General features: G+C 41.0%; 2 protein-coding genes across 3 annotated transcripts in view; one reads left to right on the plus strand and one right to left on the minus strand.

Annotated features, from left to right (window-relative positions):
• Nucleotides 1-397: 397 nt before the first annotated feature.
• cckar (cholecystokinin A receptor) lies at nt 398-8,550 on the plus strand. Of its 2 annotated transcripts, none has more exons than XM_034105678.2 (5): nt 398-730; nt 1,490-1,762; nt 5,072-5,333; nt 5,584-5,711; nt 6,186-8,550. In XM_034105678.2, exons 1-5 carry the CDS (start codon nt 607-609, stop codon nt 6,773-6,775), a joined length of 1,377 nt encoding a protein of 458 aa, XP_033961569.1. In that variant the 5' UTR covers nt 398-606; the 3' UTR covers nt 6,776-8,550. The 2 variants fall into 2 exon arrangements, with proteins under 2 accessions (XP_033961569.1, XP_033961570.1); XM_034105679.2 differs by having other exon boundaries at nt 1,511-1,762.
• Nucleotides 8,551-8,553: 3 nt separating this feature from the next.
• rbpjb (recombination signal binding protein for immunoglobulin kappa J region b) overlaps nt 8,554-25,666 on the minus strand; it is a 49,990-nt gene continuing 32,877 nt past the window's right edge. The window contains exons 3-11 of the mRNA XM_034105681.2: nt 23,252-23,347; nt 20,564-20,729; nt 20,054-20,228; nt 17,807-17,944; nt 16,830-16,942; nt 14,661-14,801; nt 14,157-14,312; nt 13,929-14,032; nt 8,554-12,489 (exon numbers count right to left, since the gene is read on the minus strand). Of these exons, the coding sequence (XP_033961572.1) occupies nt 12,171-12,489; nt 13,929-14,032; nt 14,157-14,312; nt 14,661-14,801; nt 16,830-16,942; nt 17,807-17,944; nt 20,054-20,228; nt 20,564-20,729; nt 23,252-23,347 (1,408 nt within the window). The 3' untranslated portion in view covers nt 8,554-12,170. The remainder of the gene's footprint in view (nt 12,490-13,928; nt 14,033-14,156; nt 14,313-14,660; nt 14,802-16,829; nt 16,943-17,806; nt 17,945-20,053; nt 20,229-20,563; nt 20,730-23,251; nt 23,348-25,666) is intronic.

Genomic DNA, 25,666 nt, shown 5'->3' on the forward strand with positions numbered 1-25,666 from the left:
TGAGCTTCATGTTGCTGCTGATATGTCACATGAAATGCTACAAAAGGAAAACCATGCTTTCCGATGTAAGCATTGGCACACTGTAAGTATCCACACAGCACAGGCCCCGGATACCTGACATCTTACATTAAGTTAATTTCGGTTACGCACCTTGAATTTGTTCTCTCTTACAAATGATCTGGGAAATTAGACATATTTGAGGTATTAATAAAGAAGAAGAATGGTCCATGAAGAAAACCTACTTACCCCAGTGTCTCATCTCTATTACTACAATGATTTATGAGTGTTTTATTTATTTAAAATAAAAAGGGGAGGGGGGGGGCTAACTTGTGCAGACCCTAACGGCGGGCTGAACACTGAGGAATGCGATCCTGTCAGTAGATGGAAATGCTGAGCACGAGAGGAGCGCACCAGACACAGAGCGTCCTATTGGAACTTGTACAACAATATATATCCTTATAACAATTATTTTGTTCTTCTTTTTAATCGACAGTAAAGGAGTTATTGATATACATTTTTGATCCTTTGGAGCATTTTCTTTATCTTGCAAGAGCATGCTGTTCTGATATGAGTGATTTTACTTGAGGCGACAAGGGAGAAAGCGACATGGAGACGTTCACGTTACACGAAATGCTCATTAATTCGACTGATCTTAACCAGATTTTATGTAATTTCGGGATCAACATTTCGGAGTGCCAGAGCGAGCAGGAGCCGTCACCCGAAACAAAAGGTACAGTGACTCTTATTTATTGCATATCACTATAAAGTCACAAGAAACCTCATGTCCAATAAAAGATCACTGCATTCTGCATTTTGATATTCATTTTTATTGAAAATGCAATCAATTAAATCCAGTGTTTCTGCCTTAACAGCGACAGCTTTGGGCATTTGCTTGGCGTCAGTGCGCATTACGCATGACTCAGGGTCAGATAACGAAGTCTGCTTTATGTTGTAGTGACACATATGTTGTCACAAAGACTCTAGTTCTGCCAATGTCAAGTGAAGAGAAATGCATGCAATTCCGGCCACTGGATAAAGGGTTAAATGGCACAGAGCTTGCACATTTTGTCTGGTCTATTAGTATTCTAATGTGTTCAGAATATTGCATAGTGGTTATTCTTAGATACTCTTTTGAATATATGAATTTTTACTGTGAATATATTTGCTTTGAATGTTTATTTCAATTTATTTGTATTTTATTCTATTTTTAAGACATTTTGTAATGTCTGACAAAAATGCTGTTTTGAGAAAACAATTTCTCAACTTGGGATGAATAAAGTTTCTATCTTTCTTTCTATCTATCTTTCCGTGTATCTATCTATTTCTGTGGAAAAAATCTAAGAGGGATAATCAAACATGAGACATTTCATTTAGGATAATCATGGTGATTCCCAGATATTCTGATCCATTTGCTTTATACGAGTTTTAAGTGGGATAAAATATATCAAAACCAAAAATAGAAACATTTTTAAGAATGACATGCCCACAGTTTGTCTCCCTCTCCTTTCAGACATCAACCAGACAGTGCGGATCATCCTCTACAGCCTCATCTTCCTCCTCAGCGTTCTGGGTAACAGCCTCATCATCGGGGTCCTGGTGAGGAACAGGCGCATGAGGACCGTCACCAACCTGTTCTTGCTGTCCCTCTCCATCAGCGACCTGATGGTGTCCCTGTTCTGCATCCCCTTCACCCTCATCCCCAACCTCATGAGGGACTTCATCTTCGGCACCGGCACATGCAAGCTGGTCATGTACTTCATGGGTAAGTGCTGAGTCGTTGGTTATCGTTACATTTGGATACAACCTACATTGAAATCTTGCTTTGCATTAAAATGTCACACTTTTGTCAATGATTTGGGATTTTCTTTCACCCACATATTGTTAAAATCTACTATTATCCCCCAGTGGGTTTAGTTTTACTCAAAGAAAGCTAAAGGAGACTCCAAATTGTCAAATTCTGCATTTAAACGTGTACACATTTTGCAGTTATCCATTATTCCATTGCCATTTCGTATAATTTCTGCCATGCAAATTAGTCAACTGTGGAAATTGTGCAATATTGTGTTAAAGATGGAGGATAATTGAAGTCACCTTAGGCCGTGTTCAGCATAAGGTTAATTAATTTCCTTGCATGTTCTAATGCTCCTTGTGGTTTAATGAGCTAAAAAAAGCCCTCGTCAACTCTCCCTTTTATGGTGGATTTAACCTCCTGAATATTAACAGAGTCCAAAATTAGAGTCTTGAGCAACATGCTGTATGGTGTGTAGAAGGATCAGCCACAACCCAAATACATATTTTATGTATAAAAAGCAATTGGATATATTTGTTTTCATCTCCAAACATCTCAAATTAGTTTCAGCCGAACTTAGATTCTTGAGCTTCACTGTATATAATGATGTGTGTGCCGAATGTGTGACAATAAAGGCTGTTTCCACACTCGTCTGCCGCAGGAAGCTTCACTGCATTCACTTTGAATCTGGGCGTGTACGTACATGCAGCTCTCCAATATGTTCCAATATGCAGCCCACAGAAGTGTGATGTTAGACACAGCGGCTGAACATGAGACAGCTCAGAGCAAGAACACAACCAGACCCGCTTTAGGGAGGAAGAAGCAAATCAAATGAGAACAGGGGGTGAGGTTATAATTAAAACAGCGACCTAACTTAACCCTTATTAGTTACCTAAATAATAGTTACATTTTTAATTAGTAAGAAGTCAGTGAAATACTCATTACAAAAGCCCACCTCCTTACGAAGAACAGTGTTGATTTTCCTGCCATAATACGGAGAAGCAGTTTTATTCTTTATTCCTCTTTGTGCAGAGCTGAAATTAACATAATTGGGTTAAATATAACCAAAGTTTGCACATTACCAAACCACAAATAAAATCAGTTAGGGCTAAATCTAATAATTATTTCGATTTTCAATTGATATCCCGATATAAATGTCAGATAATTGTAAAAAAGTTGATGTAAACGTCTTGTTTTGTCTGTCCAAAACCCAGATATATTGAGTTACCGTAAATTTGATTAAACATTTTTTTCCGTCTGTGCTTTAAGATAAACTCATAGTTAGACTCCAAGAGCACAATTTGAAACTAATTGACTGATTACTTGTCAAATGCTAATTACCTATTTAGATTACTCTAAAACTGTTTCTCAAAAGATCCACAGCAGTCAGCTATACCTCTCAGAGCACCCTTGTAATAAGGTGTAGTCATTACAGATGATGCAACTTTACTAATATTTCATTTTCATCTGATTACAGGTCCGATAGGAAATCTAATTTTCACTTTTGCCCCTTACATCCTCCCGTAGTGAGATCAGAGCGCTGTCATCCAGGTTTATTACCTAATTCGTCCGTGTGTTTATCTGTTTATGCGTCGCTCCTATGGGTTCGTACCATAGACTGTATATGTTCGTACACAGCCATCATTTCAATGTATTTATAGTCCTTCTTGTTATTGTTACTCAGTGTGTTAACAGACAGGATATGCTCTGTGGCTCTGTGGCTACATTTAATGTGACGAAAAATGAATTTTCCATAGCATCACAGTCACTGGAGTAAACACGGTGACATGTTGTGAGGATGCTGATCATTAGGTGTTACAAAGCCCATGGTAGAGATTAAAACAACTAAAAGCTGGAGGGAAATGATACTAATTAAAGGAATAGTTACAATTTAGGAAATGCACTTTGATTTCTCGCCAAAAGTTTGAAACCACCTTGTTGTCTTTTCATCAAGTATGAAGCTACAGCCTATTGTGCTGTTGTGTCTCAGTTCTGTTACACTTCTATGTCGTACACTTTGAATTTGTTTTCATGAATTTCGACAGGGTAGTGTGCAATGACGATTGCCGTGGTTAGCTTGCTAGCTAGCTACGTTGTCATTTGTGTTTCCAAATCATTACGGACTGCCCTTTTAACCTAATAACCAAACTAATGGCTTCTATCCACCAAGAAAAATAGTGGTATGTTTATTAATTAGTAACAATAATTACTTCTTTAGCTTAAACTTTAGTATTAGTCATAGCATCAAGATGAGATAGCAAAAGCCAGGCTATTTCTCCCTGATTCGAGTGTGAATGCTAAGCTAAGCTAACTGACCCCTGGCTCTATCTACACTGAACAAAAATATAAACGCAACACTTTTGTTTTTGCTCCCATTTTTCATGAGATGAACTCAAAGACCTAAAACATTTTCTATATACACAAAATAACCATTTATCTCAAATATTGTTCACAAATCTGAAAAAATCTGTGATAGTGAGCACTTCTCCTTTGCCGAGATAATCCATCCCACCTCAAAGGTGTGGCATATCAAGATGCTGATTAGACAGCATGATTATTGCACAGGTGTGCCTTAGGCTGGCCACAATAAAAGGCCACTCTGAAACGTGCATTTTTGCTTTATTGGGGGGGTCTGGGGGGGTCCGAAAACCAGGCAGTATCTGGTGTGAGGGGTAGGGTTAGGGTTAGGGTAATGTTGTGAATCGAGTGGCCTGTGTACCATACCAAAACCCCACCACCACCATGGGCCACTCGATTCACAACATTACCCTAACCCTCACACCAGATACTGCCTGGTTTTCGGACCCCCCCCAGACCCCCCCAATAAAGCAAAAATGCACGTTTCAGAGTGGCCTTTTATTGTGGCCAGCCTAAGGCACACCTGTGCAATAATCATGCTGTCTAATCAGCATCTTGATATGCCACACCTGTGAGGTGGGATGGATGATCTCGGCAAAGGAGAAGTGCTCACAATCACAGATTTTTTCAGATTTGTGAACAATATTTGAGATAAATGGTTATTTTGTGTATACAGTATAGAAAATGTTTTAGATCTTTGAGTTCATCTCATGAAAAATGGGAGCAAAAACAAAAGTGTTGCGTTTATATTTTTGTTCAGGGTACTATAATGGTACACTTTTACTTAAACAAATGATATTATTAATATGGTCAGATATGGCCAGCTCATGAGATTACAGCACTGAAATGTCATATTATAGTTTTTTAATAAATCAGGGCCAAAAACTAAATCATCACATTTTCGGGATTCTCTGTTCTTTGCAGGTGTCTCTGTGTGTGTTTCCACCTTCAACTTGGTGGCCATTTCCCTGGAGCGCTACAGTGCCATTTGCAACCCGTTGACTTCGAGGACGTGGCAAACCAAATCTCACGCCGCCAAGGTCATCACTGCCACTTGGGTTGTGTCCTTCATCCTGATGCTGCCGTACCCCATTTCTAGCAACCTCAAGCCTTTCACGCGCTACAACAACAGCACCGGGTACATGTGCCGCCTGGTGTGGCCCAACGACGTCATCCAGCAGTCCTGGTGAGCTGAGAATAAGTGCATTAGGCGTCGTACCTTTAGTGTCCCAGCAGGCTGTCCTCACAGTCAGTCAGATGCACTTAGATGAAGTGTAAAAGTAGCCTGTTGCTAATTTCAGATGGCGCCTTTATTGATTTGCTCAGTGTGCTGGTGAGAGACGACCTCTTGGGGAAATCCTCCTGCACGACAGAGATGACCCTACAAAATAAAAGGTTTAATATAATGATAAACGTTTGCAATGTGGCCCTTGCAGGTACGTGTGCCTGTTGTTGATGCTCTTCCTAATCCCCGGGATCATCATGATGACAGCCTACGGACTCATTTGTGTGGAGCTTTACCGTGGCATCTCGTTTGAACTGTCCAGCAGAAAGTCAATCAGAGGTATTGAAATATACAATTATAAAAGGACAATGCTGGCATTATTCTGTTTTTGATCCTATGGTAAATACCACAATGGCTGTTTTAATCAGCTCCAAGCTCACTGTTTTTTTTCCTGATGATACAAATCTAAAGACGGATCAGAAGTATTCTTTCATATATGTAAAAGAAAATGGATAAATAATTATGTTAGCTGGGCACAATAGATTTGATCAGATGTTTAAAATAGTGTTGTAAATAATGAATTTGTAAATAATTTACAAATGGAAAATCATGCTATATTTAAGAAGAAGCAATTGACATTATGTTGTCAGGAAAATCTTTACTGAGGTACCTAATCAGTTGAAAAGTATATGTTATCATAGACTTCTATACAATCAAACTTATTTTTGTGACTTTCTGAGCCATAAGTACTTTTAGACTGCTGATAAAAAATCGACACTTGGTCTTTTCTTAACAAAATCTCTCCCCTGGCAGAAAGACAATCCAGCACTGGCAGCATAAAGCCTGGTGACAGTGACGGGTGTTACATGCTGCAGTCCAAAAGGAAGAGCATCACTGGGGGTGGAGGCAGCTCCAGTATCAAGCCCAAAGCAGAGCGTGTGTGCAGCAGCAGCAGCTCCACAGCCAACCTGATGGCCAAGAAGCGTGTGATTCGCATGCTCCTGGTCATCGTCTTCCTCTTCTTCCTGTGCTGGACCCCCATCTTCGTGGTCAACGCGTGGCAGGCTTTCGACCGGCGCTCGGCCTACCGCCTCACCGGGGCGCCCATCTCCTACATCCACCTGCTGTCCTACACCTCGGCCTGCGTCAACCCCATCATCTACTGCTTCATGAACACGCGCTTCCGCCAAGGCATGCTGGCCACGTTCACCTGCTGCAGCTGCCTGAGGAGCAGCGGTGGCCTGGGGAGGTCGGCTGGAAGCGGGACCGCTAAAGGGGAATTGGGCAGATTAAGAGCGGGGCCAAAAAACCCCGAGCAGAATGGTCATACCCCGCCAAGCGGAGCCAACACACGCTTCACCTACACCGGCATCCGTCCGTCAGCCTGGAGTGAGCTGACTTAAACTCGATCGATGTGTGTGCAAACACTTAAAAAATGAGTTGTTTTAATGTCAAGCCTTCACAGTGCTTATGTCACTAGTTTATAAGCAGCTATGGCACCGAAAGCTACAGTGTGTCGAAGCTGGTTGACTGACACCTGATCACGTTCAGCCTTAAAAGGGCCTCACAAAGCAGAACAATAGTTTTTTTGGTTTTCCACCGTTTAAAATGTTACATTCCCATACGACTGAACTGCATTTTCAATTATGCTTCAGGTAAACGTATTTTCTTCCAGATTGCGGACCCAGTTTCAAACAGTTGGTAACAAAACAACAATAGTTATTGGTTACGTTTAGTAAAAGATCAAGATTTGGCTCAAAATAATAGACCGCACGATAAGATTAGTTTATCAAAATTACAAAAAAGTATAAATATTGTTACTTACCAATCTTGAAAACAGTTCACACCAAGATCTGCACATTTTAGGCAGCAATCTGATGCCACACAAGGACCAAAGTGGACCCTCAAGGATGTGTTGAGTGTAAATTAGCCTGTATAGCCAGGCAGTTAGCTTAGCTATTAGCTAACTGCTAATTACTTCTCGCAACACCAAGACAAATAAAGATTTTTTTTAATTCTTTACTCCAACAAAATTAGAAAAACATCAAACAAGGGGGAAAAAAGAGTAAGCTGTTCCTGTTTATATACAAATGTCCTTTATGCTAAGCTATGCTAATCACCTCCTGTTGCTAGCTCCATTTGATGGAAATAACTGCAAACTCATGGCTGCCTAGAAGGCGGGAAAATACATTAAAGAAAGATCTTCAACACCAAATGGTCAGCTCTGATGTGAGCATTTCATGATAACAGCGATGACTGCTATGGTCCTTTAAAATCAGACTTGTGTGTAAACGGGTATCTGTCGTGTACACTGCAGCATTGGCCGCCAGTCACAATGCAACTGTAATCGGCAGCTTCAAAACAGTCCTGCGGTGCACAAATAGTGCTGCTCTTGTCCTTGACCTAGTGTGTGTGTGTGGGTATATGTATGTGTGTGTGCCTACGGGGGCTGTACTGTGCTATGGGAGCTGGAGAGGCCTTATCATGTAGTGGGACTTTGAACACCTGTCCTGTATCCCCTCTATCTTCTTCAAAGAGTGAATTCCCGGCACCTGATTTCTACTGATTCCAACTGTTAAATATAGCAGCATTCATGTAGCAACTTTTTGTTTTCTTGTTTCTGTATGTCGATGTTGTATAAATTCCTATTTACAGTGTAGGTTTGATGCATTTATGAATATTTTTGAGTTGTTTTATTGCATGAAGATGTGCCTATTTTGACACAAGTCCTTTTAAATATGAACACAATTGAATGTAATCAATCGTTTTACAGGTTTATAGACATCTGATAGTTGTTTCGGGGGTTGTATTGTGTTCTTTTTGTTATGTACAGTCAGACACACAAGCCATCTCTGGAAAACCAGCGTCTGGTTGACCATATAAAGACCTGAGTCTGCGAAGGCTCAGGGCAAAGTAACGTGGAGCTTTTAACGGCTTTATCGAAAGTGGATCCAAAAAGGACAAAGGGCATTAGACGAGTGGTGGAAAAAGAATAGGCTCTATATTCTGGGACTCCTTCCCAAGGATAAGAGCTCCATTTGGGCTTGGAGGATGCTAAAAGCCCTGAGAGCGTATCCGTCACTGGAGCAAGAAAAGACTGGGTTATTCATTTATTCTGTAAAAGTGTATTATACAATGCTTCTCTGCGCTTCTGATGACAATTAAAAACATAACACAAAGCGAGATTTTATATCACTTTTTTATTTTTCATTTTTATGCCAATATTGCAAGTTTTTTTTTCTCGTTTTTTTTCTTCTTTTAATGACATACAGATTTGAGCATGACCTGGAGCTGCAATATGTACAAAAACAAAACTAACATGTTATTTAAAAAAACCGCCCCCTTTGTTTTGACGTTATTGCTAAATGTTACAAACGGCACAGGTTTCTACCATCAGCAACCCTTTGAGCACTGAGTATACTACCACAATGACACCTCTGCTTACCATTTACTAGAATAATACACAGATACAGTGAGAGTGAAAGAGAATGAGAGGAGAGGAGCGGGAGAATGACAACGGAAAGGTGATCCAACTGTAGCGAAGCTAAGCATAACAGGCTGCGTGTTCAAAACAAAAAAAGGGAGGGGGGAGACTCCGAATGTACGTACAGAAACATGAGCGGGAAAGAGTGAGAATGAAATGTGTGAGCGAGAAAGGGAAAGGGTGAGCGCTCTGCAGTGCAAACAGCCCATAGTCTTAAGGAGAAGTAAGGCTGAGTGCGACAGAGAAGGGCTTCACACTCCTTTTTTTGTATTTGTTTAAAGCTGCCTCTCACTCTGCCCCGTTTTGTTTAGCAGTGCATGAAAACTACATTATAAAAGACATTTGGCATATTAGAAGATACATACATTGTTCAGAGCTCATTATAAAAAACAAACAAACACAAGAACAGCTGCTTTTGGAAGAACAAATATGACCAGACACAAAGAGAAAGAAACCGGTTAAGAAGCATCGCTGAATGAGATGTTTCCTCTTTCGCTTTTTAGTTATTTCAGAAGGTGTGTAACATTGTTTGACCCCTTTTTGATAGCTCATCCCCCCTTGGAGTATGTTCCGTGTCTCTTCAGAGAGAAATTAACTGTAAACCAGCTGAGATTGTCAAGGCGACACATTGTTTTTTAAAAGCATGCATCACCCCCTTTATTAGTTATTTGAGCTAATGTGACAAAGCTGCTCGAGATGATGAGAAGCCGGAGGTGGTGAACTGTAAGAGGCAACGCCGCATGTAAACGAAAATATCCAAAAGCTCTGGGGGGGGTTAAGGAAGGAGGAAGGCGTGATGCTAATGCAGAAGCTAGGTTAAAAACTCGCTGAACTTATTCGAAAAAACACTCACGTTAAAAATCTACAGTTAAGATTCTGTGTGTAAAGGGTTCAGGTTGACCTGCAGCTCAAACATGTGGCGCTACACTGCCGCTGCAGCACCTCCACGGTCTCCAGGATGAACAGGAAGTGGCCTCTTTTTGTTATAAAAAGAAAAAAATGACACTCCCAGGACAACTGAGGCAGCACGGGCAATAATGCACTTTTTCTTTTTCTGTTTTGACATAAGACAAGGGGAGACTTTGTACCAATAATTTAAAAAAATATTACAATATAAAACATTTAATATTAATGACTGACAGGTGGGCGGCGAAACGGGGGCATAACTTAATCTTTTTTACATCGAAAAGGGGGGTGCAAGCGAATCCTTTTTTGTTCCTATTTCAAGGGTTTGTTTGTAAGAAATACTTCATTAAGCAGACATTCAAGTTACAGTTTTGTTGTTCCGTTTCCCCCAGAAGTGTATACAGTTGTACTGTAATACTAAGATCACAAGTATTGCCTTTGAATGTTTATCTTATCGCACATTTGGATCCTGGTGGAAGGAAGAAACACCCCAGTCGCTTTTTTTTGGGAGAGCAGTTGGAACACACTTTTGAAATGGAGCGAGTCTGACTCAATATTCCATTACAGCAACTACATATGACAGTCTCTCACACACACACACAAACATACCCACACACACATATTTGCTGGCTGGTGAACTAGTGCTCAGGCGGACAAAAGACGATGAAATGACAATATTGCTGTTCTGTTTGGAAATCTTCATTAACACACATTTAGAAGGCCTTTAAACTCCTACAGGAGACGCGGTCGCCATGAACACGGATGAGAGCAACTACTCGGAGTCTACGATGTACACACACACGCTTGTTTTCTGCAAAGACAATAAAACCACAGGAGATTTTTTTTGTTTTAAAAAGAAGGCTGACAAAAGAGCTTACGGCGCTCGTGAGACATTGTACCAAAAGTGGAAAGGTGCCGCGCACCGCATGAGAATAAAAAACGGGCATATTGTACACCGAAGAGACTCTTTCCGGAAGGCTGCTTTGCATGATAAAGGTGGAGCTCGAACCGCTGCTGTGATGAGAAGCGAGGCATTAGCTTGTTCTATGCACAGGTTCCTCCAACGTGAGCAGATAAGAAAAAGGTGAAGCACGGTTTTTTTTTTGTAATTGAAGTTATCGGTAAGGCCACATCAAATTGAAAAGTTTTTTTTTTGGGTTAAATGCCACCACTGGAAGACACCTTGCTCGGTGTAGTTTTTTCACTACATCATGATAAGCTAACAGTGAGCGCAACAGATACAGGATAGTAGATATGTGAGCGGTTTGACTGTGTACACAGTAAGAATATACAGTACTAAGGCTATCATTTTAAGTCAATGACTACGCTTGTTTGAAAAATGACTTGTTTTTCGTAACCACGGAAGTCTAGTTTTTCTGCAAATGTTGCTATGACTCCACGTGAGATGTACTGATGTGTATACTTGTCCGAAGGAGAACATAGCGCACATAGAGTATTGCAGGCAAGGCAGAGGCGTTGCTTAAAGCTTTTCTTTTTAAAGACTTCATAAAAACCAATGATAAAACATGGGCCATCTGAGGTTATTCCCCAATTCAAAAAACAAACAACAAACAAATACAACCTTATGTAAAATAAACAACCCAGACTTCAGATTTTTTCCCCAACAGAAGAAGCAAGTGTATCAAAAAACAAACAAAGGAAATCCAAAAGGTTGAAAAAGCAGGCGTTTGTAGTAAGGTCACAATAACATACAGGTTGGGATTTTGGACCTCAGAAAGGGGGGAAACAAAGCCCAAGCTCAGAGGAAGAATAGAAACTATTTGGTAACAAAAGTGTACTATATGTTTAATACAAAAAAGGTATGGAGAAAAATGTACCTTTACTAAAGCTTATACAAGATCCTTGGTCCATAAAAACTATGTTATCGTCACGTTTTATGTGTGTCCCTCTGCATCCTCCCTCCAACAACAATACATCCAGCCCCCTTTAGGAAATCAACGCGAAAATAACAAAACAAAACGGAATAATTATAAAACAAGTGGCGAGAGGGGTTTTTTGGGAGGGCGCAAAAATATACTTTCCTTTCGAGGGACTTGTTTTTGTACACGTTGGATGTATTGTTGTTGTGGCCGTAGAAAGGTGCCGGTGCTTGAAGGAACTTCACTCGTTCCGAAACACCAGAAGTGGATAGGCAGGTCCCTAAAGTAACCGCAGGAGAGGGGGCGTGTCACGGAGCGCTTATTCCCATTGGCTGACAGCGCCGTGATGTCGCTCGGCCTTCAGATTCCCCCTGCGTTCGCTCCTTTTACTCCCACCAATTTTTCAGCTTCTTTGTATCCAAAATGTATACGCAGCACTTTAGAGTCTTTGTTTATTATTTCCCGTAGTCTTTATATACCTTCTGGTACATTCGCTCTCAAGGCATATAGAGTGGCCGCCTGTGTGCGTTAGGAGACCACGGCCGCGGCGGTGGATGATGAAGACGTGACCCCCGCGTTGGAGGTGCTGTTGGGGCCATACACGCCGGGCTCCTGGCTGCTGTTGCTGAGCAGGGTGGAGTTCCCGGACCGCAGGATGGCCCCGGCGGCGCTGCAGTGCGGCCGCGGCCCCGGCTCCGGCGTGTAGGTGAAGGTCAGCGTGGTGGAATAGATGATGCCGTCGTTCCTGACCAGCGTGACGGGCACCTGCACGGGCTGCCGCACCCAGCGCCAGCCCTCGCGGAAGGCAGAGATGTCGGGCACCACGCACAGCATGCTCTCCGCACACCTGCAGGGACGACGACGACGACACACATGTTAGAGGTATAGTCACACAGGGGTCTCTTTGTGTTTAAATCGAGTACATTTATTTTTGTTGTAGCCCTTAAAATATTCCTTGATACACTGAAACCACTATTTTACAGGTGCATAAGATAACAAAATGATATTTATCTTTTTCCAAAAAGAGTGAGTTTTAGGAGCAAACTCTGCTCACCAGAAAATATAAACAAAATATACTATTCTAAAATTGAGAGGGATTATTACATCTGCAAATGTTCAAGTATCTAAAAAGATATTTTTCCAACAGGGTTTTAAAAGTGTTATAGAACTTACAAAGTAGGAAGATGTTCCAAAACAAAAAAGCTTATCTTAGTGATTATACAGAATAATATCAGTTCTAGGAATAGCAACAGAGACTCTTTAATTATAAGCAGGGTTCATACACTTTTTCACCAATGATTTTCAATGGCTTCTCCATGACCTTTACCTCATTTTCCATGACCAAAAAATTACTCTTTCTCAGCGGTACCACATGGAACAGGAAAATAAGGTCTGCATATGAAACATGTTGGTCCTATCTAAAACAAATCAAATAGTAGCTTACTAGCTTCTACATGCTAAAGCCACTAAAATCTCTCACCAGCAAAACACCTCGTCAGTTAAATGTAATTTTACGTTTCATTACTGTATACGATACAGTATTTATTATCATTATAGTATTACTATTTTGGCGATTAAATAAAATATAAATTATATTTCATGCAACTTTAGTTACATTTCCATGACTTTTTCAAAAATATTGTTTTCCATAACTTTCCAGGGCCTGGAATTAGCATTTTGAATTTCCAGAACTTTTCCAGGTTTTTAATGACCGTAAGAACCCCGTATAAGGCCGCAGTAACATCTCGGAGGTTCTTTCCCCGACAGTGGTTAGTCTGGACTTTTCATTCTCCTCCGCTGTCTCCGATTTAATGCTTGGTGGGTGGTACTGATAAACAGATTAAATATGATCTGTGTATAAACTCAATATGACAGAATGAAAGCCAAGGACAAAGCTGTAACATTGCAGAACCTTGGCTTTTAAAGGTTTTTGGCCCAGTCAAAGAAAAACTACTTCCAATGTTGGAAAACTGAGGATTATACAACTTGATTTAGTCCATTAGGCATCCAAAGGATCTGCAGCATTACGCATTTTGAAAGCTTTTATTCATTTAAATTACATTTATAACTTATTCATATATCCTTTATATTCATTCATCTCAAGTCAATCATTTCCAATGAATGTATTATCCCTAATAAATTGTTGAATAAGCTGTAATGGGCATTTTGGATACTGATGAGAAAAAGTGAATGAATATGATTTGGACAAAAACAGGAAAAAGTCGATTGGGGAGAACAATAACAAAAATGTCTGTCATGTAAGATGTGATCTTTAAGACAAATTACCTGTACATGGTCTCCGCTTCGACATCTCCGAACCAGACCCGCAGATTTGAAGTGAAGTTCTGTCCCGTCAGCTCCAGCATGGCGACGTCTCCTCCACCATTTAGCTGAGGACAAAGAACACATATTAAAAAGGACTGAACCCAGATTTATGTTCACGGACTACAGGAGTACCACAAGGCTTTGTGTTGGGGCCCTTGTATTTAAAAAGAATGTCTCTTCTGTGTCTACCTGTAAGCTCTCTACCACAGGCACGGGGGTGACAGGTGAGTGCACGGGGCCCATGCCCTCGTAGAAAGTGTATTCAGCCTTGTCTGTGCTGATGATTGTCCAGGAGGCGCCGTCATTGATCATCTCCTTGTTTGGTTCCTTTGGGCATGGAGTGGCCTTGGAGTAGAGGAGACAGAAACCTTAATGCACATCAGGGCAGAGATAACCACCAACAATTGCATCAAATTAAGACTACTTTGGATTTATGACCATCTTAAAAAGTAAAAGGAGTAGAGTGCACACTTTTCTTCAAAGACGAAAAGGCATCTTGTCCTGAAACATCTCCATACAGAGCTCAAATTGCTTTCAGTCTACTTTAAATGGGACAGAAATGGCTCCCTATTTCAAAATGCTAAACCAATCATCCTGAATCCTCCCTGAACAGCAGAAGATTAACTGGATCTGAGGGTGAAGTGACCTGAAAGGAAGAGATGTAAGAAAAGGGAGGTTGGCTGAGACACTCACTTGAAACTGGATGATCCTTTCTTGGGATAGGCACAGGTACATGCGCTCTGTGTCCTTCAGGTAGAAGGCACACTTGTGGAGCTGGGAGACGGGGTCGTCGGCGTCCAGCAGCGCCGTCTGCTTGTCCACTTTACGGATTATCTGATGGGGGAAGAAAAAGATAGATTAGAAGCACAGAAAAGCCTAAAGAAAGAAACACTATTTGTATAATTTGACAGGGATAAATGATAAATAAAGATAAATGACAGGAGTTAAGGGTAGGGGGAAGCAGAAAAAAATGATGGATGGACAGAAGGGAGGCAAGCAGAAAGCTCAGTATGTGCTTTTGAAGAAAAACATATAATTGTACAAGTGACATGAGACTAGCAAACTAAAACAAACAAGGTCTTTTTGTTTGGCAACTGATATTAAATTAATAATTCAACACTTTTGGAAAATTGCTTATTCGCCTTTTTGTCAATAGTTAGATTAAATGCAGATTGATGAAATTCATAAATCTTTACCTCTTAACCCAATGATTAACATGTGTGTCGATTGTTTGTTAAATCCTTACAAAAATGTGTAACGTGATTTTTTTGGGAAAATGCGACTACTAGCCAATATTAGTCTAATGTGTCCCAAACTGCAAACTATGCCTGCTATATTCTATTCGCCTGTATTAAGCAATCTATGACCAACATCTGACATGAATGTACAAACCTATATAAAGTCATTCTTTATATAGCCTGCCATCAAATGTTTTTCATAATTTAATGATAAAACCAGATAATATTTGACCAATACATATGGGCTCAGAACAGTCTCATAATACACACATGCACACAGAAGGATTCACACTTGTATTTCCGGATTCACACTTGTGTTTTTCAATGCACACACAAACGTGTTCCGTTTCATATACATGTAAATAAAATCCAAATACAGAAAAAAGTTTTACATATGTATTTTTGATCCTCACATATTTGTTTTCCGTTTAAATCCCCTGAACCTGCAAACACAAACCGCTTCCTGTGCACGGATCGCTGTGCATTCGTGTGTGGGTTTTTTGAGACTCCCCTGACGGTCAGCCGATTCGTACTTGTAATTTTTCTATCTATAGCCAATCAGATGTCTCCTCAATTCTAAGCCAATCACATGAGCGCGCCCCCACGAGGGTAGATTTCTTGCGTTCATGACGTAGCACTTCATGTACGCATTTTGCCAGTCCGGAGCTGACAGGTCCATGGAGCCTGCCTGCAGGCGCTAATCTCAGGACACCCTCCACTCTCAGTTTTCAAACAGGAAATGCACGCAAATACAAGCCTTTGTATTATTAAGGTACAGCGCCACTTTCCGAACCATTGATGAATGCTTGTGTACACAAAAACGGCAGGCAAAACCGTTTTAAATGTGTGTTTCCTGTATGGCGAATACAGCTGCTTTATTTATGTCTGTATGAAGTTGTTGTGAGTGTGGAGGGAGCAGCTACAGGTTAGCTTAGCCTAATCGATCAGTGCACTACGAAGCCAGTGCTAGACAGTGAACTGTTAACGGGGGGGAGCCCCGCCGGTCATTATCGGCCGATATTCACTCTTAATAGTTTGATCGGTGCTCTCTATAAAGGCCGATCAGGAGAGCTGGATCTGATCGATATGGACATAAACGTGAGTGAAGTATAACTGGACGCTCATGTGATTGGCTTAGAATTGAGGAGACATCTGATTGGCTATAGATAGAAAAAATTACAAGTACGAATCGGGTGAGCGTCAGGGGAGTCTCAAAAAACCCACACACGAATGCACAGCGATCCGTGCACAGAAAGCGGTTTGTGTTGCAGGTGCAGAGGTTTTAAACGGAAAACAAATATGTGTGGATCAAAAATACATATGTAAAACTTTTTTCTGTAATTGGATTTTATCTACATGTATATGAAACGGAACACATTTGTGTGTGAATTGAAAAACACAAGTGTGGATCCTTTTGCGGATCATGACATACAAGTGTGAATCCTTCTGTGTGCATGTGTGTATTAGGAGACTGTTCTGAGCCCATAAATACAAACCTTGAAATCTTCCCGGACACGTTGACTTACACAATTCTTTTTTTTAATGGAAATGCTGCTTTGAGAGTTCTAGTCTACTTATCAACAAAAACAATGATTTGTAATCTCAAATGTTGTGTTTGGTTTACCAGTCTGGGCAGGGCCATGCCGGTGACAGAGCACACCAGCTTCACTGTCTGGCCGTAGTGGATGTAACCGTCTCTCACAGTGAACTCTTCTCCTTCTGACTCCTCGTCATCCACTGGAAACACAAGAAGAAGTCAGCGCTGCAGCAAAGCCATGACATTTTCAATCCATATTCAATCAATCCCTGTGTTTGATGTGATGCATCAGCTGTGTAATTACTATGAATCAGCGTGGGCTTTTTACGTGAAGACAAAGTGACAAGCCCACACTCCTCACACTGAACCTCTATAGCAGGGGTGTCAAACTTCTTTCACCGAGGGCCACATACAGAAAAATATACGAAGGTCTGGGCCGCTCACGAGAGGTATATCGCCTCATAAGTTCAGTTATAAGTTAGCACAATCAATCAACTGTAGGTCAATGATGCGTGTGAGTGTTGGCAGCTCATCCCTGAAAACAGAAGCCTGAGATTGATTATAATAAGGAGAAATAGAGAGGGTGCATTTCAAGCTTGTTAAGTAAACAGGTCATTGGGCTTTTTTCTTATCGACTAAGATATGTTAGAAAATGTTTGCAACTTTAATTGAGTGAATATCATGCCATTCAAATTTGTAATGCTGCTACCCCCGCGACCGCTTATCCGTGGTCGCGACCCGACCACAGATAAGCGGGAGAAGATGGATGGATTGCATGATATCCAAAACATGTTTTTTGAGGAATAACTGGAATATGAAATGATAAAAAATGTAATTACAAAGATACTTCAACAAAACCACCTCACCGGGTCAAAAAAGACCCAGTGATGCATCTGAGGGTTAAAAAGAATAGGGTTAACATGAATACTACGGCGTAATATAATTTTACATTTATAGTTAAGAAGTACAACATAAGACAAGCACAAGTTTCATTTGTGGGCCATCTCTATACTGTACAATTCTAAGCTTTTTTCTAAATGTTTGTGTTACTGACAGAGACGTACACAGGTGGATGTAAAAGGCGCCCCATTGCTGGGAGCTGGCGTGGAAGTTTCCGCCCTCCACGTGAAGGTAGCGCGTGCTGACTGTTTGGGACCGGAGCCGGTTGAAGAGCGCCACCTTGGTCCCTGATGCGATGCACACTGTGGAGAAACCAAAAGAAAAAAAACACAGACTGGAAGGTTACATAACGGCAAAAAAAGGACCTCTTGCAGCGATAACAGTGTGGGAAATCTGAGCAGAGGTGATGTGTCACTACAGTTGTGTTAACATGTGACAGAACTGGGTTACCGGACACTCAAGTGAAGCTACCGCGCCCTCTAGTGGTGACACATCATAAGAATACTGATATAAGATTACATAGGAAAACGCAAACATTTTAGTAAACAAATTAGGTACATTTGTATTCTTTAAACTTCACATTCAGCTATAAAAATAGTTTTTCCAATTACATTTTTTATTGTTATTATTATTTATACACTGCCATAGACGTTGTATTAGAATGTGTTTAATGCATAAAATCAATAAATAAATGTATGCATACATGTATGCATACATCAATTTAAAAAAGGGAATGAAAGTAGAGAAATAACATAATTGAAAGTAAAATGTGTCAACAATATCAAAAGACTGAAAAGTGCAACTGTTAAAGTAAATACCTTTTTGTATAAATAAATGTGCTTTTATATATTTAACGTGCGTTCTTATGTGTCTTTAAGCCAGTGGTTCTCAAACTTTTTCTGGCATTCCCCACTTTTGCCTTTTCAAGCCCCACCTGTTCCTCATCGCTCCAATAAAATGGTAGGCCAAGCTTAAAATTGTCAAATGTATCGTTCTATAACAGGGGTCTCCAACCTTTTTATTTCAAAAAATAAAACAAGTCGTGCGCTACTTTTACTCCTCTTTTTTGTTTTTTTGCAGTGTATATATTTAGCACATTTTAACATTATTATATGCTACCTTTAACCTTTGAGTGCTGTTTGGGTCTGTGGGACCTGTTTTCAGTGTTTACTAAAATAAAATGTATGCAATTTAATTATTTTAATAATAATTAAGAATATGATCACAACAAATCATTTAAACTTGTTTATTCTTATCTTATGTTACCTAGTTAGCATTCTTTCTTTTTATTTATGCATATTTGACTGATCCCTCCCCCTAAAATGTTTACTGTCTTATAGTACACATTGGAATGATTTCTTACTTTATTTTTTACAACTTTATTAAATAGATAAAGGTGTGCTCTCTCTCTTGCTCTCTCGCTCTCTCTCTCGCTCCACATTGCTTTTCTTCCCGACTGCAACGCTGTTGTGTGTGTCTGTGAGAGCCTTTCACATGTGTGTATGAGAGATTTTTACCAGTGGCGAGCCTGTCTCTGAGGGCCTATGATATTCTACAAAATAATATTTAAAAACATTAAAAATTATATTTTTCTTTATATATTTTTTTAAATATGTTTTTAGAAATATTTGTCATTAGTTTTACCAAAAATAACTTGATTAAATTGTATTTAAAATAACATTTCCAAAGAAATAAATCCTTTGAATCTGCCTATTCAGTTTCTGTTTGAATGTGAAGGGTTAAATGAAAGAAGCTCCTCTCTGCGAGTCTGTGAAGACAGGAGCTGATTGGATGGCCAGCTATGAATTCACAGAGGGCCATCTATAGTAACTGAACGAGAGAGTAATGTCAAATGACAGTACAATTGACCAATCATATTCATATCTTCCCTCTAAATGGGTGGGCTTTATTATCGCAGACTTTATGACAATTTCCGCCTGCTGTGAAACGTTTCTTGTTTCCATAGCAACAACAACTGTCAACAGCGTAAACTCGCCTTCAAAATAAAAGCATGCCAAATTACACTTAAGACATACAACTGCAACGAAATTAACAAACAATATCCTTTTCAATTTCAAAGAACACACATTGGGTTATTTACAGGTGTTGTTTTGTGTGGTAGAGGGTCGCTTTCATTGATGCGTTTTGCACCCCGGGCGGGCTGTGGTTTTGATATTCCACCAGTGTGGAAAAAAGAAGAAGAAAAAAAGTCTTTTTTTTACACTTTTTACTGCTTTAAGCTAAACCTAAACAAAATAATTTTACATCTAAAGTTCAGACCCGAACTTCCAGTTTCACAAGTCAGTGAAAGTGCTTACACCCACGTCTATCAAATGTCATCAGTGTCCCCGGCACAGACAAGAGACAAACGTGTGTGTGAATGTGTGTGTGACAAACAAGCAGAAACTCACGGTCAGCGTTCTTTAGGGACTGCTTCTTTTTGGAGGGCTTGGAGATGACTTTGATCCTCTTGCTGAGGAAGACGCCGATGTCAGTGCTGTTGCCGTAGAACATCTTGACAGACAACATGAAGTGCTTTCTCTTGTCGGAGTCAGATATGTACAAGGTTTTGGCTGTGCAATAATTCTGGGCGGACAAGGAGGGGAAGATACATCAGAATGCATTAGATCTGTTATTCTTTAGCTGCAAAGGACGTTTTCTGTGCAGCATGTCTTGGAAAAGATATACAGAAAAGTGACACGAGAACACGGCTCACATTCCATTTATTCTTTAAGTGATGAGTTACCATGTCACCGGTTACATATTTCCCCGCTCACAACAGACAAATGGAAGGAATTTAACCTTGAGAAGAGGTGAAGGCGACTAAGTATTATTACTGGAGGTAAAGTATGTAGGTTTGTCAGCTTCAAGTGCATTTCCGTGAGAAGGTAAATAAGTGAGTGACACATGATGTAACGTACCTTTCCCTCTAAGTTAAGCTGTTGCATTTCTTGGTCGCTGTTGCCGATGCCGATGAAGGCGCAGGGCTGCGACTCCTGCTCGGAGCAGCCGTCCCGCTCCATCTGCTCCTTCTTTTTCTTCCAGCCGCTGCCCATCAGGTACACGCAGGGGGGAGGGCAGAAGAACCTGGACACAAGCACAAATATTTAAGATTATTTAGCACACATGAAAGATGCACTGTTTTATCAATAATCTGGCTTTCAACATTAATATCTTAATGTTAATGTACTTCTTTTGTGAATATATATTTTTTTATTTTATCTTAAATTACATTGTTAATGTCAATATTTTTATAATATTTTATTTTCGTATTTTTAAACTTTTAGTTTGAAAATGGTGCAACCGTCACAAATATCTTTCCCACCGAGGAGCGGATGTTTGTGACATTTCTTTACTTGGATAACAAATAATTCAGTCTGTTTCTTTAAATATTGTTGTGTTTTTAATCAATCAGCCCGGATGAAAAAGATAAAAGAAATTCTCCATGAATCGTAAACATCATTTGTCCTAAGGAAAGACTTTAAAACCACTTTAAATAGAGCAAACTGGCATTATGCATCTCCCCATTTACACCAGAAGAGGGCAGACCTGTGCCAAGCATCAACCAGACCTTTATCGACACACTGTGAAGTACAATTGAACTAAGCACTCTTTCCTAAAGCTGTCAAGCCTCATTTAGCAGATGTGAACATGTGCAATCCAGCATGAAACTGATCTTGTGAAACAAAAAAAGACGTGTCAAGAAAAAAAGGTAACTTGTTCCCCCCCCATGTCAGGAGTCGACATGCCCTCGAATCCCTTACAACTCAATTCAGAAGAATGGCAACGTAAGCCGTATCGAATGTCTCATCACAGAACCAGCATAACTTCAAGTAAATTCATGTGTGTCAGTGTGAAACTGGAAAGCGACCTGTTTCGCAACACCGCTGTCTGTCTCCGTGGGTGTTAGTCTACTTTCACCTCCTATAAAAAGCGCAGACAGAAAGAGGGAGACGGCATATTTGCATTTTTGTTGCACCCACTTTCTTAGACTCCCTTGTTTCTGTACATGCACAAGTCATCAGAGGTGTGCAGAACATGAACATCATGGTGTCTCTGCGAGCCACAGCATGTTGAAACAGACTCATTTAACCCCTGCATCGCCACGTCTTTGAGCAACACATAATCCGGCAATTAACACCAAACTTGAACAAATGAGTGCGACAGGAGTGTTTGAATTCTGACAGTTGCCTTGCTTTAACTAGACGGCTAGGATTTATCTGAGGAATCCGAGTCTGGATCTCTTTCCCCCGATGTTGCTCCAACTCTCTCAGGTGTCTTAGATTTGGCCCGCAAACAGCTGATTTGCCCCAGAGATACGCCTGATGAGATCGCAAGCAGTGCTGCATCGCGGCCAGGAAAACAGGACGGAGGACAGAGGGCTGAAGAGAGTTGCATAACGAGCGAGAAAGAAAGAGTGGGGGGGAAGGGAAAAGCTATAAAAGGTTTGAGAGTGAGAGGTAAAAAGGTGAGAGCAGAGTTACAGGAAGAGGATGAGGATGATGAGTTAAAGAGAGAGACAAAACTGAAGCATGGAAATTACAACAAAAAAGAGCAACAGGTCCTTGAACCTTACACCTAAATGCCACTGGTACACCCCCGGAGCCTTTTATCTATTCCCTTTGCCCCTGCGTCCCTTCCTTCCGCCTTCACCTGAACGTGGCCTCACACCGGAGGTCGCCTCTCGTTTCCTCCCCTGACCTCTCGCAGGTCAGAAAGGTTGAGGTACCCAAGATGCACCGAGGCCAGCAGGAATGTGTGTTTTTCATTCACTCCATTAGCCCGATTCCCCTCGAGTGACATACGCTACCTCTCCATAAATCCCTTGCAACAAAAAGGGGGCCAAGTGTGTGTTGCGTGACATATCATTAATAGCTCCCTTTTAGCCGATTGCAATCAGCGATAAGTCAGGGTGTATAAAGGTTTTTTAAACACCACGTTGACACATCGACACACGTGGCTTTTTACTCGTTATTTGGAGCACACAACAAAAAGGAATCCAAATTAGAGTAAGGGCTACATTTCTTAACAAAAAACGGTCTTTTTCACATTAAAAGGAATTGTTTGACATTTCTTCTAAGGCTGCATCTTAGCCTATCTTGCCATTAAGACTGGAAACAGCCACCCAGCTCCCAGGAAAATAAAAACTACACTTCAGTTGTTTCAAAGATTCATCAAACAAGACATACCGTGTCAATAGGCGAGCTTTGAAGGTGCTGGTATCTGTGATTTAGTTGCCTATTATTGCCAAGAAACGGTCTGCCAGCAATAGCTTTAGATTTATCGACCAGACGTGAAAGTGTTATCGATCTTCTTATCTAACTTTCAGCAAGAAAGCGAATCTGCATATTTAACAAAAAAAGGATTACTCGGGAGACGGGAAAAAATAAATCAGCTAAATAATCTGAAGTTAATAGTACCCCAGAGAGGGAGCTTCAGAGATTGCAAATAATGACGAAATCGGGGGAATTTTCCATCTATGAATCCGTTACATTTTCAAAAACCTTCACGGCTTTATTTAATTTTTTCATATCCAACAACTTCTTATGATGATTACCATGCCTGTGGAGACCTTGATATAAGAAAGACTGCTGTAGTATTTCACTCACCTTTTCTCATTGCCATAGGATTTCTGTGCAACTTTTGCGTGCAGGATCATGACGGTTTGGTCACCTCGCTCCTTCAGGTAATTCCTCATCGCTTCTCTGCAAGAGGAAAGGGGAAGACGGGGGGGGGGGGGGGGGGGGGGGGAGAGGGAGGAATGTTCATTAAAAGCCAATTTCTTTGATCCAGCAGATGAGCTGAAGCGATATTGGCCGTGTTGAACTGAAGACTGAAGCAGAGGGATGCCTCAGGGGTCGATGTTCGGGTCACTGTACGCTTAAGTGTAGACATAAAAAAAAAAAAAAAGAGTGTGAAGTATGGAATGAGAACATACAGAGACACACATGCATTACACTCGCCGTGACCTCTGGAAAGCCTTCAGAGACTGCACAGCCTGCTAGCCAAAAAAAGCTATGTTCTCCCCCAGCTGGGTCCGTTTGAGTTGAAGAGGGGGGAGGCTGTAACATTAATGACCGGCTCAGAGGGACAGTGAGGAGCATGGGGGAGAAAAGGGGGGGCGAAGAAGAGCAGAGGCTTGTGGGGAGGGAGGTAAAGAGCGAAGAAGGAAAAAGAAAAACACCAGAGCTGAAACCCCCCCCACAAAAAAACAACAGCGCTGAGCTCACCAGCAAAGATTCCTCATCTTGTGTCAAAATGTTGCAAGGGGCCACGCTCCAATCGCTTCTATCAACTCAAAACCCACCCCCACACTTACTTTACACAAACAAGCCTGGAAATTATTTTTTGCATTTGAGAGACCGGTGGAGCTTAAGCTGGCCTGAACAGCAAAGGGTCAAAGACCGGGCTGAGAAGCGCAATTAAGAGGCATCACATTTTTCCATTTTAAAAAGGTTATCTCAAGTGTTAAGAGGAACTCTGGATGAGTTTGTTTGGAACTGGTCCCCAATTGCCCCTTACATGAAAGAGGATATGGGTTATGACCTTATATACACAGTCAATGGTTATAACTACGGGCATTCATATAACAGCACAAGTACTCACTAGGTTGTTACTGATTTTTTGTTTTCTCCTCGTCTGTTTTTGTTTTGAGAGTTTTACTATGTTTTTGTTCTAAATGTGTTGGTATTGTATCACCTTGTAACTGCTGAAAGAAAGAGGCATCACACAGACGGACATTAACACACACCGACCCACATGCACAGATGTCAGTGACACCTGACACGCCGGGTTGCTCGCAGGGCTTCCCACTCACTCACACAGCTTTCCACTCTGCCACGCAATACTCGGCCGCACGCTTGGGTTAGACGGGGCCTTTGTTATGAAAAGCAAGGGGCCCCTCACAGTTAGAGTGTGTGTGTGTGTGCGTGCGTGTGCGTGCGTAAGAAAGGGTACAGAGGAGGAGGAGGAGGAAGGCTGAGCGGGATTTTGGCTTATCCGTTTCATAATGGACGGGGGAACGTTTTACTTCTCGCCTTGCCGGTCATGATACAATTGTTTCTCGAGGTAAAACGAAGCATTTTTAGTCGCCCAGCAACACAAACATACGCTCTGATTATTCTGTGTTATCTACCGATCGCCAGCAACTGAAAATGACGGAGGTACAATCTTAGAATTCCATTTAAACGATTTGATGCAGCCTGATAGCATTTACACACCACATGGGGAACATTACTTTCTTTTCCTAAATCGAGCCCAAGTGCACATGACTGGAGCTTTTCAAGAGTTTGATTAAAAGATATCCAACTTACTTACACATTAAGCTTCACCTTCTCTGATGTTTACATTAAATGACAGAGCCTTTCTCGGGGGCTGAAATGAACGATGCATTCACTAGTCTCGTACTCAGATGGAGAAAATAGTCCAACTCTGCAGATGTCAGGCCTGCAGGGCACATGTCACTGGACACCTCTGCTGATACCTACGACCTGTGAGACGTGCAGGAAGGGTGACATCACAGATAAAACAACACAAACAGATTGTGGCTGAATGGTATGCCGCTTAACCATTAGGGCACCTTGACACAGTTATTTAAAGAAGGAATACATGTACTTGTTCCAGATTATAATCGTAGTTTGGAGAGGTTCCGTCAAACAAAACAATAAGTAACTTTTTGATATAGGGAGGTAAAGTGTATTTTTCAGTGTTTACTTGCAATAAATCATTCTACTTGCACTCGATAAGCACAGAGCTCCGCCAAGGCCGACCGTGCATCAACATGCTCCTAGGATTATCAAATGATCAGGATGGGAAGTTGCTCGTCAGCCTTCAGTGGGCTCATAAGCTTAAGGTCATATTGGGGAACAACAGGGACACTATAAAGAATGGGCTCTATTTATAATTCTGACTAGAGATGTCCCGATCTGATCGTGAGAAAAAAATCGGAGATCTGGATTTTTATTTTTATTTAATGTTACAAAACAAAAATGACCATGTTCACGTCTTAAAGTCATCCAGAGGCC

The sequence above is a fragment of the Pseudochaenichthys georgianus genome, chromosome 18, assembly GCF_902827115.2.
Source record: "Pseudochaenichthys georgianus chromosome 18, fPseGeo1.2, whole genome shotgun sequence".
Taxonomy (NCBI): Eukaryota; Metazoa; Chordata; class Actinopteri; order Perciformes; family Channichthyidae; genus Pseudochaenichthys; species Pseudochaenichthys georgianus.